General features: G+C 43.5%; 1 protein-coding gene across 1 annotated transcript in view; it reads right to left on the bottom strand.

The window, feature by feature from the left end:
* Positions 1-1,205: 1,205 nt before the first annotated feature.
* Positions 1,206-14,394, bottom strand: part of HPCAL4 (hippocalcin like 4) — a 49,135-nt gene continuing 35,946 nt past the window's right edge. The window contains exons 3-4 of the mRNA XM_089676679.1: positions 9,995-10,210; positions 1,206-6,525 (exon numbers count right to left, since the gene is read on the bottom strand). Coding sequence (XP_089532805.1) covers positions 6,328-6,525; positions 9,995-10,210 — 414 coding nt within the window. The 3' untranslated portion in view covers positions 1,206-6,327. The remainder of the gene's footprint in view (positions 6,526-9,994; positions 10,211-14,394) is intronic.

The following is a 14,394-nucleotide window of genomic DNA, read 5'->3' on the forward strand; positions in this document are numbered from 1 at the left end:
GGTATTTAGCTGTTTATATTTACTAAAATAATTGCACTTCCATGTTCTGTATACTCACTGTGGAACCTAAGGGGTTAATCCTCTGCATTGTGTAAAAAGGCTGTTTGATCCTGACTTCTCTGATCTTCCACTTCTTCAACTGTCCCCAGTCCATCTGCTGATAGTACAGAGCCCTAGGAGTCACTCTGCACATGCTCAGTTTTGGTGTGTATTGCTAGAGAGTTTTTTGTTTTCTTTGGGAGGATGCATGTGACCAGTCAGCACTGTCTGAGGGTCAGGAGATATGCAGCCCCATAGGACAGTCAGAGCAGAATGAAAACTCCTACAAGCTTTAACTAGTGCTTGGCTGGACACTGATAGAAGTCACAAGACTGCTCTAACTGCTGATGAGAAAAAGTATTTAGCAGTTTATATTTACTAAAATAATTGCACTTCCATGTTCTGTGTACTGTGGAGGATCAGATATAGTGAATGCAGGGTCCGATGTTTAGTAACACTTTAAGGAAGTTATGTGAATTTGATGTGTATTCCTGACTTGCAACGTGAGGATTGTGAGTTCAATTCCAAACAGTGACACGCATGGGGTTTGTATGTTCTATTTCTGTAAATTTCTTGTTGGTTTGGTGTTTGGATTACTTTCCAGAATCCATGGTAGCTTAATCAGCTTACTCCCAAGTAGGATGAATGTATATGACTGTTGTTGTACGGCAAATGGTTCTATGAATGCAGTAAAATGAGGTGTAGTATATTGAAGATAAATAAACACAGTAAATAAAAATGTTTTTTTCTTACTGAATGAGTCATAGGGGTTGATTTACTAAAACTGCAGAGTGAAAAATCTGGTGCAGTTCTGCATAGAAACCAATCAGCTTCCAGGTTTTATTGTCAAAGCTTAATTGAACAAGATGAAGTTAGAAGCTGATTGGCTACCATGCACAGGCGCACCCGATTTTCTCCAGTTTTATTATTATGTGGCTATTTAATTCACTGAATTTTGATTGGATACCTAATATTAAATGTGTATGCTATAATAAATCTGTGTAAATTCCTATCTCTACAACATGCATATATACAGGTATATCTGCCCTTGCAACTCCTTTTATTTAATTTTATTTCAGTTATTTATAATTTTGCTAATTTTTTTTAATAGTAAAGCAAAATGCATATTTTGTAATTGGCAAAGAAAAGGCAATCTATTTCAGGCGTATTATTTTGTATGTTTTTATTTTCAATTAGAAAAATATAACAAGTCCACTTGTACTTTTCAGACTATAGTCTCACACACAGAGCAATTGAGGAATTGGGGACAAATTCAGCTAGGGAGGTCTTCGGGGCAGGTTGGGCTTATCGGCCCTAAAGTGCTGACAAGGAGTTGTGTATTTGTGCAGATCTCAGAGTAAGGGCTTGTGTACACAGGAGTTAGTGATAGAAGCAAGTCAAATGCAGGAAGATGGCTTAATCTGAGATGGGTCTGAGATGCTTCGGAGTTGCTTTTGACCTGCATTTGTTTGTATTCACATTGATTTGTATAAAGTTAAAAAAAGCAGTTCAGACTCTAGCAGTATAAGACTTGCTGCATTTATCAGGAAAAAAAGAGCAAGTAACAATAAATGAGAATGAATACTGCTTTATAAAATCCAAATCAATATTCAAATATTATAGACAAGGGCGGACTGAAACTCATGGGGCCCCCAGGCAATAGGGGATCATGGGGCCCCTGTGTCCTTGCCCAAACTCAAAAAAGCCTATGAAAAAGGTACCAGGGGCATCTCATGGGGCTCCCTACTGACCGAGTTTCCAAATGGTTAGTCTGCCCTTGATTATAGACTAAATCCTTCATAACTGCTTTACAAAGGCATGTCAGAAGCAAAAACAATTGTCTATGAACACAGCCCTGAGGAAGAATCATGTAAATGCATCTATGAAAGTTATCTCAGGGCTTTACCCTGCATGTTGATTTGGCACAGCCAGGGCCTGAACATTAGTAATTTTACCCCAGGAATTGTATTACAAAAAACACTGTTAGCCTGTCTCTCCAAATGCCTAGTAGTGTGCACAACAGTCAATAGACAGCATTTATCTGTAGTGAGTTCTTAGGCTACCACCAACCATACGTTGTGCAATGGTATTCATAATTGGGTAGCAAATGAGAGGTAATGATGGAATTAAAGTCCTTGGTTGCAGGAGGATTGTTGAAATCTTGTGTATGGATCTGCATCTCTGACTACAATAGAAAGAACAGACAGATACAGGATCTGTGGTTCAATCTGAAGAAGATACAACCTGGGCATGGCCTGACTAAGTTACTTATAGACTTGTGATGAAAGTCTCCCAGTAGGGTAGAATATAGTGTCATGTTAATAGATCTTGCATATGAATTCTTACCAATCTCCAAAGGAACAATCTCTTCCGCAAGTTAAAAATCTGGGCTGGTTACTACTGTTCTTCACTGTAATGAAATTTTAAACTGGAATCACTCTAATCACCCCTCCTTCAGTAGCTACACAGTATAATTTAGTCCTGTTTAAGGGCATGCTGTCCGATGTTGGTTCCTGAGTGTGGTTCAGTCATGCATACCCATCCGAGAAGCATGGTCTAGGGCAGCATTTCTCAACCGGGGTGCCGCGGCAACCCAGGGTGCTGCCTGATGTCCTCAGGGGTGCCGTGGCATCATGCTTGAAAAAGCAGTGGCAAGGGGAGGCAGCTTTTTGAATCCTGAGCTCTCCACCTCCCCCTACAGGACAGTACCCAGCTAGCACCATCCACAGCTGTGTGGATTGTAATAGAAGAATGATCTGACCCCAAGGTTCTGGTGAGTGGAAAGCAGGGCGGGGAGATCAAAAGGGAGGTTAGCTTGCAATGCTTAGCAGGGAGAGTGGTGTACATTGGAGCTCTTAGAGGGGTTTTGTGGTGTGGAGCTGAGCAGAGAGGGAGATGTGGAGCTGAGCGGAGAGGGGTTTGGGGTGTGGAGGTGAGCAGAGAGGGGGTTGGGGTATAAAAGGAGAGCAGTGAAGGTGATGTGGAGGTGAGCAGAAGGGGGGGGGGGTTGGGGTGTATATGTGAGCGTGGAGGTGAGCAGAGAGGGGTTGGGGGGTGTGGAAGTGAGCAGAGAGGGGATTTTGGGGGGTGGAGGTAAGCAGAGACAAGGTTGGGGTACAGGAGTGAGCAGAGAGGGTGGTGTGGAGGTGAGCAGACAGGGAGGTGTGGACATGAGCAGAGTGGGGTTTGGGGTATGGAGCTGAGCAGAGAGGAAGGTGTGAAGGTGAGCAGAAAGGAGTTTGGAGTGTGTCGGTGAGTAGAGGGGGTTTTGGAGTCTGGAGTTGAGCAGAGAGGGGGTTATGGAGGTGAGTAGAGAGGGTTTTGGGGTGTGGAGGTGAGCAGAGAGGGTTTTGGGGTGTGGAGGTGAGCAGAGAGGGGTTTTTGGGGTGTGGAGGCGAGCAGAGAGGGGATTGGGGTACAGGAGTGAGCAGAGAGGGGGGTGTGGAGGTGAGCAGAGAGGGGTTTGGGGTGTGGAGATGAGCAGAAAGGGGTTTAGGGTGTGGAGGTGAGCAGATAGGGATTTTGTGTGTGAAGCTGAGCAGAGAGGGGGGTGTGAAGATGAGCAGAGAAGGATTTGGGGGATGTGGAGGTGAGCAGAGAGGGGTTTGGGGTGTAGAGGTGAGCAGAGACAGGGGTGTGGAGGTGAGCAGAGAGGGGTTTGGGGTGTGGAGGTGAGCAAAGAATTTGGGGTGTGGAGGTGAGCAGAGAGGGGTTTGGGGTGTTGAGGTGGGCAGAGACGGGGGTGTGGAGGTGAACAGAGAGGTGTTTTGGGTGTAGAGGTGAGCAGAGAGGGGGGTGTGGAGGTGAGCAAAGAATCTGGGGTGTGGAGGTGAGCAGAGAGGGGTTTGGGGTGTAGAGGTGGGCAGAGACGGGGGTGTGGAGGTGAGCAGAGAGGTGTTTATGGTGTGGAGGTGAGCAGAGAAGGGGGTGTGGAGCTGAGCAGAGAGGAGTTTGGAGTGTGGAGTTGAGCAGAGAGGGGGTTGGGGTACAGGGGTGAGCAGAGAGGGGGGGTGGAGGTGAACACTGGGGGGTATGGTACAGAGGTGAGCAGAGATGGGGTTCTGGGATATGGAGGTGAGCAGAGATTGGGGTACCAAGGTGAGAAGAGGGGGGGGGGGTTGCAGTGCAGAGGTGAGCAGAAGGCTTCTGTGATGCAGAGATTAACAGGGGGATTGGGGTTGGAAGGTGGGCAGAGTGCACAACTTTTGCACTACACCACATCACACTGCAGTACCATGCAATCTGGCACCTGCAACCACACTGCATTTGTGGTCTGTGTATGGGATGCCGTTAACAGTGCATTGGCACCTAAACACACATTGCAAGGGCAATGCAATCACCTGCAGTGTGGGAAATGCACACAGAGCGTTCTGGTGTAAACTGGAGCTAGTCCCCAACTGCTTTTTTTTTTTAATTTTCAAGTGCGCCCTGACTGGAAAAAGGTTGAGAAACACTGGTCTAGGGGCCTGTTCACATCAATATTTTTTATTTAATAGCTTTTGAATTGACACATCCATTTTAAATATTTCCAATACCAAATTTTATATCATCAGAGTAACTTTAATTCAGAGGATGAAACAATGTTTTTTTAAACACAGCAATGGTAAGATGTAAAATCAATTGCAACTTTTAAAAAGCAATAAATTCTGGCTGCTGTAAATTCATGTAATTCAATTTTCTTTAACTGGAAGTTGTAGAGGTGGATTTGAACAGGTCCCTGGATTCTAAGGCTAACATTCTCCAATACTACTGTATGTATATACACTGTACAATATATACCCATTACTAGAAGCTCCCACAAGACCTTGAGGGACATTTATCAATTCTGTCCCACAGTATGTACTGCTAAACCGGAGCAGTGAAATGGCTTATTAGACATATTTGCTATAAGATTGCCAATTGATTCACACATTCCTCCCTCTGCTGCACTTATGTAGCACTGTGACAACATAAATCTTGCAACTGACCATGTGTTTTTATTAAAAATCTGTTTTCCGACCGATCTGTCCCAGTTTGCGTCCTGGGATTCCAGACACAGGGGTCATAAATATATGGTTGCATGTAGTTTTCTGAATGATAGGCAGCCTGATTTGCAATAGATGCATGCCTACATTTTATGCTAATTTGCTTGATAAATGGGCAGCACAGTGGCTAAGTGGTTAGCACTTCTGCCTGGCAGTACTAGGGTTGTAGGTTCAAATCCCAACCATGGCACTACCTGCATGGGGTTTGCATGTTCTCCCTGTGCCTGCGTGAGTCTCCTCTGGGTACTCCGGTTTCCTCCCAAAGACATGCAAGTAGGTTAATTGAATCCTGTCTAAATTCGCCCTAGTATGTGTATATATGAATGTGAGTTAGGGACCATAGATTGTACATTCCTTGGGGGTTAGGGACTGATGTGAATGTACAATATATATATGTAAATTGACAGTGCTATATAAGTACCTGAAATAAATAAATGTCCCTCGCTAGGGATGACAGCCAGTCACATGAAGATATTTCCAGACAGGCTTTATCAAAAACTCTAATTCACCTGTAATACACAGGGTAGAAGGGTCTTCTTTATATAATTTATACTAAGTCACTACTGAAGAGTACAGTATTTGGGAGGATTATATTTAATAGCAAAGGTCATTTGTATTGATCACCAACAGTGTCATTTCACCAACATTTCCTTGCATAGTGACAACAACTGTTACAAGGTTACAGTCACCTGACCTTTAACATGTAACCAGATTTGGGTGGTCTAAGACAGAGCAGTGGTATTACATAGCATAAATGAAGATGATACTTAATTTTACTTGGAAAAGGTGAATGGGAGCGGAATTTTGGCCACTGCCATTCATATAGAATTTAGGTGTCTGCACATACAATATAATTTAATATATACTGTTTTGTTAAATAAAAAAATGAAACACTGCATAATATACAAAAACATGTACAACAGAGCAAACACTTTGCTTAAAACAGTTCATATTTAAAGAACCATAGACTGTCTTCTTTAGGCATTCTCAGAGACAGGCATATATGTGTATTATATTACTTTAAAAATTGCTATGATAAAGGTCAGGGAAAGACAGCTGAGATTGAGTGTGAATTCCAATTTACAGTGTATTCAGTCTCATTATCTAACACGTAGCCATATTGCCACCACCTCCATCTTATATGATCAGAGTGGTACTGATTATAACATTGATTAGGTGGAAGGCCCCATGATATTGTGCGGGATAGGAAAGGTGGAGAGGTGCATGCGGGGCATTCAGCGGAGCTGACAATATGAATCTGATATTATTTCTGCATGTCACACTGCAGCAGAAGCACTATGGAGGGGTCACTCTTTGCTGCCTCTTTAAACTCTTCCAAGGTTATTTGGTCATCTCTGTCCTTGTCCATCTTTTTGAAGATTTTGTCAACTCTCTGTTGTGGGGTCAGGCCATCTTGATTCATGCGCATCATAATCACAGTACCAACCATCTTATAGATCGCCTAAAAGAGAAACGGAGAACTATGAAACTGCCACTTTTTATTATAGCTGAATTCAAGGCAGATGTAAAAGATACAGCTACAGTATGTATTCATAAATAAATCATCAGTGTGTGGGCATGCCCCTGATGATGTTACCTGTGACGAAACGCATAGGGTGGAGCTACGCACACGCGCTACTGCGCATGCATTTCCATTTTGTAAACTGGAAAATTTGGATTTTTTTGACAATCAATGCCTAACGATGTTTGCTTACATGTGAGTGCAACCATACTTTACATAAATGTTGTGATTATGATTTTACACTATGTGGAGCCTGGAGGAGGATTCGAGTGACCAGCTTTCTGGATTGTTTAACAAAGGGCGATTGACTACTCTTAACAGGGGGTCATGCCTTTCTGGTAAGCCTTCTGTAGTAGTGGTTGGTGACACAACAACTGTCTTTGGTTTTCTTTTGTTTCATCACAGCCTCTGGGACTTTTATTTTATTTTTGGATAGACTATTTTTTTTACACACTTTTCACTGTTTTCGTATGATTATTTGTAACTTTTTAAGCACTGCACTTTTATGTATAAATAAATCATTGCTTTTACAGTATTTCTAAATGCAATCAGGGTGAGAACCTTCAAGTGACTTGGAATCAGCCTCCTATCTGTCAAGGTCCTACCTTTTCCCAGAGGTTATGTTACTCCATGTGCTGGCATCCATCTTGGATTTCTGTTGAGCATGGTGGGAATCTTTTATGCCTTCAGGTCTCTGAGGTCCACCCCCCAGAGGGGTGTGGCTGATTACATATAAGCCTGTGGTCCGCACATGCTCCTTGCACTTGTGTCTTTGTGTTGCTATAACTCTGTTCTGACTCTCGTGACTCTCCTGGAATCTGACTCGGCTTGTGACTCGACTATTCTTTGTGTTCTCCTTTGATCTGACCCTCTGTTGCTGAACCCGGCTCGTGACCTGTGATTCTCGTCTGCTGTCCTGTACCGTTTTGTCCTGTTGTTGTCGACCCGGCCTGCCTGACTACTCTATTGTCTTTTCCACCAGCTACACACCATTGGCGGCGGCCATTACCACAACTGAGGTGTCTCGGGGGCCGTGACCTGGTTCCTGGCTGCGTCAAGTCCATCCCCACCATCAGGAGCCCTGGTGAAGGGCAGCCTGGGACTTAGACTCCGCGCCCTGAGGGACTTCGGTCTGTGGGTGGTGGTTGTCGTCAGCCAGTGCGTTACATTGTTATTAGGCCTGCCTGTCTGTTCCTCAGCTCCTGCCCTGACACTATCATTACTTATACAACAGCACTCAGACAGGAAGAGGAAATTAACATGTTGATAGGAGAAGAGAGCAGAGTGAACAACATATTAGACTTCTGCTGCTCCTTTATTGTCCAATCAGCAGGCTGGAGTGGAGACAGGAAATAGCTATATTCCTTAATTATGTAGTGCTCACTCCCAAAAGGGCTCGCTGATTTGGTCCCAAGGTTTTTCCCCCAAAAAGTACACTAGCAAACAAGCACACAGACTCTGAAACTCATCTAGCTCAATGATTAGTCTAGGAGTATCTGTTTTTGATGCTTTATTGAAAACTTGTACTTAGATGGGTGGAGGGCACCTGATGGGTGGAGGGCAACTGTGGGCTACTTCAGTAATGTTAAGTAGTAACTTGAGGACACCTATCTTCCTCTTAAAGATCCTTCGCACAGTCCTTGCAAAAGCAAATTATGAGCTGAGCTACACAGGGACACCATGAGCAATGCCCACTTTTAGTACAAGCAGACTCTGATGCAAGAGAGACAGCAACACAGGGTCACCTGGGATCTTACACACCAGTCTGTGCTCACAAATGTCTCTGGATAGTTGAATGCCAAATTCCAGTATCAGCTAGACATTTCTCCCGTGGGCTATTCAGACCAGATCCCCAAAAGGAGATCCCTCCATCAGCTCCAACAAAGTTCAGTAGAACAGGCCCCCTAGCTAGCACAGCTGGGAACTCGAACAAGTGAAGAAGCACAGATGGACTGCCCAGAAGGGCAGCCTCCCTTCAGGCCAGGATCCTTTCCTCCAGGACAAGATTCTGCTCCCAGCCTCAGACTATTTATGCTCACTCGCAGCTGCCATCTGGGCACCCTCCCTCAAGAATTTGCTGCGCCCACATAATTATTCAGACTGTAAATCTGACTCTCCCAGCCCAATATTTTCCAGAACCACCTGAATGAAAGGGGGAAGCAGCCAAACCCACAACCTGTGAAACTCAGTAGACCAGAGAAGTCACAAGCAGCTCCATTGATTGCAGGAGAGCTAAAATAGCTAAAAATTTACCTAACCTAGCACCTTATCTAAGAGAGTGCTACAAATATAAAAGCTGTCATCCACCTTGTTTTGTGCAAGAGCGTTGTGTAAATCTCAGGAATGGGTGGGCAGAAGTACTAATTTTTTGTTAGACAGGTAAACATCCGCCTTATATGTATTTTATCTGTGTATTTAGCGATTTTCCTGGAGTTCATCTTTAATATTACCATTTATATTGAAATGGCAGAAGGGACTGTGAGTTGCACACTTTTTTTAAGTTAATTGTTAGCTAAATGTTTATGTGATGGTGGTACTTATTACCATCACGTGTCATTAAATACAGTACACCCCAAATTCCACCCCATAGTGTTTACAGGGATGCAATGAAATAGGCACATGTCTGCATATTTGGTGGACATGCCCAGTGGCACGCATTCTTTGATTGAACACTTATAGAATGCTAAGTATGCTTTTCAACAACATTTCACTGAAGAAATAGTAGAAGCTTTACTCCTTAAGCAACCAGAGTGAATTGTCTATAAACTAATAACACTCATCAAGCAGACTATAGCAAAAGCATGGGAATGTTCTAACTTGGATCCTAAAGGTCAAGAGTATTGTGGATGATGTCCAATAATAAAATAACAGCCATATTGAATGATAAAATGGCTCTTTTAGAGAAGGTGTGGTTCCTATAGAGCCAACAGTACCTTACCCCAAATTTTGTTCACTGCCTCTTGAACTTTTAAACCCCACTGATATTCCTCCAAGTTGACCAAGAAGACTAAGAAGTCCCTCCCCTCCCCCAACTGCATAACTTCTCAAACTCCTACCTTTCCCTCACCTCCCAATTTTTCTTTACCTCTGTACTTCTCTTATGCCCATTGATACATTGGTACACTACCTCTCATAGCTCATTGAAACATTGTATATATCTATAAAACATAAAATTGCAATATACCACAGGTACTGTAACCTTTTTCAATATACCGTAATACACTGGGCTTTTCATATTCCTTTGTTTTAACTTTGTTAAAACCTCAAAAAGTATTTAACAAAAATGTCTTAATGGCTAGAAAAGCTGTACTGTACAACATATTGTTAAAGTATTTATTTTAGTATTTTGTGTATCTAATTATCGCTTTGCCAATTACTATGCTTTCCTAGCAGTGTAGCCTAAACTTACCTCAATTATCTCCAACATCTCCAGCCTGGTGATCTTCCCATCCCCATCTAAATCGTACATCTCAAAAGCCCAGTTTAGCTTTTGCTCAAAGCTTCCCCGTGATGTGACACTCAAAGCACAAATGAATTCCCGGAAATCTATGGTTCCATCACCATTCTTGTCAAAAGTACGAAAGGCATGCTGTGCAAACTTGGAAGCGTCACCATAAGGGAAAAACTGTAGGAATAAAGTAACCAGACATAAAGAAGTTGTCAGTTTTATAGATTTTAAATAGTAAACTTGACATAGAGAGAAGGCTTAGAAAAGCTTTACAGAAATTTAATATTTAACAGCTGTAGGAAACAAAATTAGAGATCAATCAAGTATTTGCTGTTCTTTATATAATGAATGTAAGAAAATGACTGCTACAGTATGAATGCTATGAGCAACACATCTATTTGTCCCACTGCCCACATGTTTTACACATTAGTCCTCGAGCAAGTGAATGTAGTTCTTAATTAGTGCGTCACAGTCAAGATATTAAAGAGGAATATCACCCTCCCCACCATTTTTTTTTTTGCTCCCCCGCTTACCTGATGCAGAGATGGCCACATTTCACATACTCACCCACACAGAGTATTCATTGTTATCCTGCTGAGATCCTCTTCTCTGCAGCCACCGCTGGGTCCAGCTGCCATGTTCATCTTTTACATCATCGGGAGGATGCGCTAGCTCTTCCAGATTCTGATGCAGCCTACTGATGACGAGCCACTAGGTCAGCCCCCTTCATTGTTGGTGAACGGGGTGACATGCAGGGCACCTGGTGCCTCCTGGGATGTGCACGTCACATAACTCAAGAGGCACCAGGGGCAGTGGTGTCATACGCCTAGAAAGGCAGAGAATAGGGGATGGGCCAAAACTTAAAAAAAAAAACAGTAAAAATAAAAAATTACACTGATGGTCCCTTTTATATTTTATCATGTTTATCACTACCTCAGTGGAAACAATATTTTTAGTAAGACTTTGGCATATGTGTAATGCTATACTGTCTCCCCCCATATTTCCAAAGTCACTGTGCTCTGCCCAGTGGTACCAAATGGTTATTACAAGAATGGAGCATGTTTGCTCTTGTAGGTTTATAGATAAATTTAGTTTTTTTTTGGCAGGGTGGTAGTCATCCCAGTTTGATTTGTGTAGGCATGCATTTGGTTTTTCCTTAAGCTCAGAAGGTTGGTAGTTCTCATTGTCAGCAGTAAGGGTCATCACTCCACTGGCTATAGTATGAGAATTCCTGCTTAGCTGAGTTATGAATATTAATTTCCTTCTGGTCATCCCAGTAGGAGGTTCAAGCCACTGGGGCATGATGAGGGAGAGTATAGATATTTGGGAAAGCTGTGTGCTAGCTCTCTTGCCTCATGCTAAGGCCTGAGGAGTTGCTGCTGGAGGACTACTCATACTGCTAAGCCCAAAAGCCTCACTGGGGCCTAGCCTATCTTTTGGAACACAAATCTGCACATCTGGCCTAAGAGATTCACCAGCTGGGAAAGCTGCCATCTCTGAAAGTGTGCCACGGGTTCAGTAGTTGTTCCTCAAGGGCCTGGCTGTAGCAAAGCCTAGGAGCCCTACCCACAGAAACACCTCTGGAACTTTACCTCTGAAGATCCAGTCTACTATTACCTCACTGGCATCAGGAAGCTAAGTCTGAACAACTAATCCTTGGCCTCCTAGGTAAAAGACTGCTGATCCAGGTGACGTTGCTGCTGCAAGGAGATAAGAGCCAATGTAGTGCTATGGGGATAGAATGCTTAACTAGCCCTAATCTGGCCTTTGCTTTCCATGCGCAGGGGCTGAGGCGTGTTGGCCTTTAGGACCTTCACTAGTGAAGCTAGTGTCCTCTTTTTTGAATTTGTACTTATTGAAGTATCCCATGCCCTACACCCCTCCACAGTTACAAGTTTATTCAGCATTAAATTGTAAAAAAGACATCTCCCAGACTTAGGGTTGCCACCTCATCCCTTTAAAACCAAACACATATTAATTACACAGGTTCTGTGGCTGATTAAGGTGGCAATTAAACACACCTAGTGCTTTGTCTGCATTAAATTGGCCTCAGAACCTGTGTAATTAATATGTGTTCGGTTGTAAAGGGATGAGGTGGCAACGCTACCTAGACTAGTCATTGGATCAGTGTGCATGGAGTCAGTAAAGTATGTGTGTTGGCAGCCTCTTCACAATCAGGAGAAGAACACTTTCAGCTACGTGACTGTACTTTAATCACGTTTTATCATCATCAGTCAGCGTCCCCTTTGGGGGTACCATTACACACAGTAAATAGGTTACAGCTAAACTGTTATGCAAACTATATTTACATCCAGTAATATGTTAATTTTATCACACAGCTGACCTGAGTTGTATGAGTATGGCACCCACAGTATTATACAGTGGGGAAAACAATTATTTGATCCCTTGCAGATTTTGTAAGTTTGCCCGCTTACAAAGAAATGAAGGGTCTATAAGACATAATATCAACCAAATATCCAGAAAAAAACAAACGATATTAATTTTATAAATTGGGTTGCAGTTCAGTGAGTAAAATAAGTATTTGATACCCTTCCAACCAACAATAATTCTGGCTCCCACAGACTGCATATGTGCTCAGGTGGTAAACAGATTAGTCCTGTCAAAGACACCTCTCCACAGAATCTTTCTTCCATTCAAACTTCCCTGTCATGGGCAAATGACCAAAGAGCTGTCAAAGAACATCAGAGACAAGATTGTAGACCTGCAATAGATTGAAATGGACTACAAGACCATGAGCAAGATATTTGGTGAGAAGGAGACAACTGTTGGAGTGATTATTCGCAATTGGAAGAAATACAAAATAACCATCGATCAGCCCAGAACTACATGGGAGGAGCTTGTGAATGATCTCAAGGCAGTTGGGACCACAGTCACCAAACAAACCATTGGTAATACAATACACCACCATAGATTGAAATCCTGCAGCTTAAGAAGACACATGTATAGGCCCATCTAAAGTTTGCCAATGAACATCTAAATGATTCAGAGAAGGATTGGGAGAAAGTGCTGTGGTCAAATGAGACCAAAATCAAGCTCTTTGGCAGTAACTTGACTCGCCGTGTTTGGAGGAAGAAAAATGCTGACTATGACCCTAAGAACACCATCTCTACAGTCAAGAATGGAGGTGGACATATTATACTCTGGGGCTGTTTCCCTGCTAAAGGTACAGGCCTACTTTACATTGAGGGGCCAGTGGAGAGGGCCATGTATTGAAAAATCTTAGATGAGAATCTTCTTCCCTCAGCCAGAACACTGATGGCCCATGGATTTGTCTTCCAGCAGTCTACAGACCTTAATCCTATAGAAAAATTATGGAGGGAGCTGAAACTTGTAGTTGGCAAGCGACAGCCAAGAAACCCTAAGGATTTAGAGAAGATCTGTAAAGAAGAGTGGACCAAAATCCACTTTTTTGGAAAATGGGGTGCAGCTGTGCATGGTAGCCAGTCAGCTTCTATCTTCAGCTTGTTCAGTTAAGCTTTGACAATTGTAGCACCCTGCTAATCAGCTAGGGGGAGCTTGCCTCCAATTGTTAGCTAGGGCTGAATAGTAGCCTGGGTGTGATAGCTAGCAGGGGTCAAAATTTGGTCAGAGCTGAGAGGCTCTGCAGACAAACCCTCTGAAATTTCCCCCTGCTCTAGAACTTTGGATAAAGGTCTGAAAGCAGTGGGTGGATCGGAGGAGTGGCTGCTTTGTACTCTTAGAGGATCCTGGCCAATACCCAACAGGAGGCTTGGAAAAGGGAGAGGACAACCTTTAAGAGTAACTGAGCCTGCTCAGCAGCAGGAGGAGGAGTAGAGAGGTGGTTGGAGATAGAGTGGAAGATGTGAGAGACAGGAGCCTATGAGGGGGCCCAGATAGAGAGGGGCTCGCCTGCAGGCAGAGGACCCTGGAAGACTGAAAATTTGGGACCTCACAGGGATAAGTCCAGGAGGTGACATGCACCTCATTGGCCTTAGAGTGGTTGTAAAGGCTGAAGGTTTTTTACCTCCATGCATTCTGCGCATGAAGGTAAAAAACCTTCTGTGTGCAGCATCTCCCCCAGCCCCTCAATACTTATCTGAGCCTCATCGCAATCCAGCGATGTGAATGACCGCCTCGGCTGTTCCAGGTCTCTGCCTATTCATTGGCTCCCGCTGCTGTCAATCACAGACAGTCAGCCAATGAGGAGAGGGGGGGAAGCAAGCCGCAGCTCTGTGTGTGAATGCTTGCTGTGGGGGCACCTGACAGACAGGAGGAGTCAGGAGAGACTTTGGGGGACACGAGAAGAGGAGTATCCAGTCTGCCCATTGCACACAGCAGGTAAGCATAGACATGTTTGTTATTTTGCAAAAAAATAAAAG

Source organism: Staurois parvus, unplaced genomic scaffold (assembly GCF_062004578.1).
Source record: "Staurois parvus isolate SC_StPar_1 unplaced genomic scaffold, SC_StPar_1.0 ptg000172l, whole genome shotgun sequence".
In the NCBI taxonomy this organism is placed as follows: Eukaryota; Metazoa; Chordata; class Amphibia; order Anura; family Ranidae; genus Staurois; species Staurois parvus.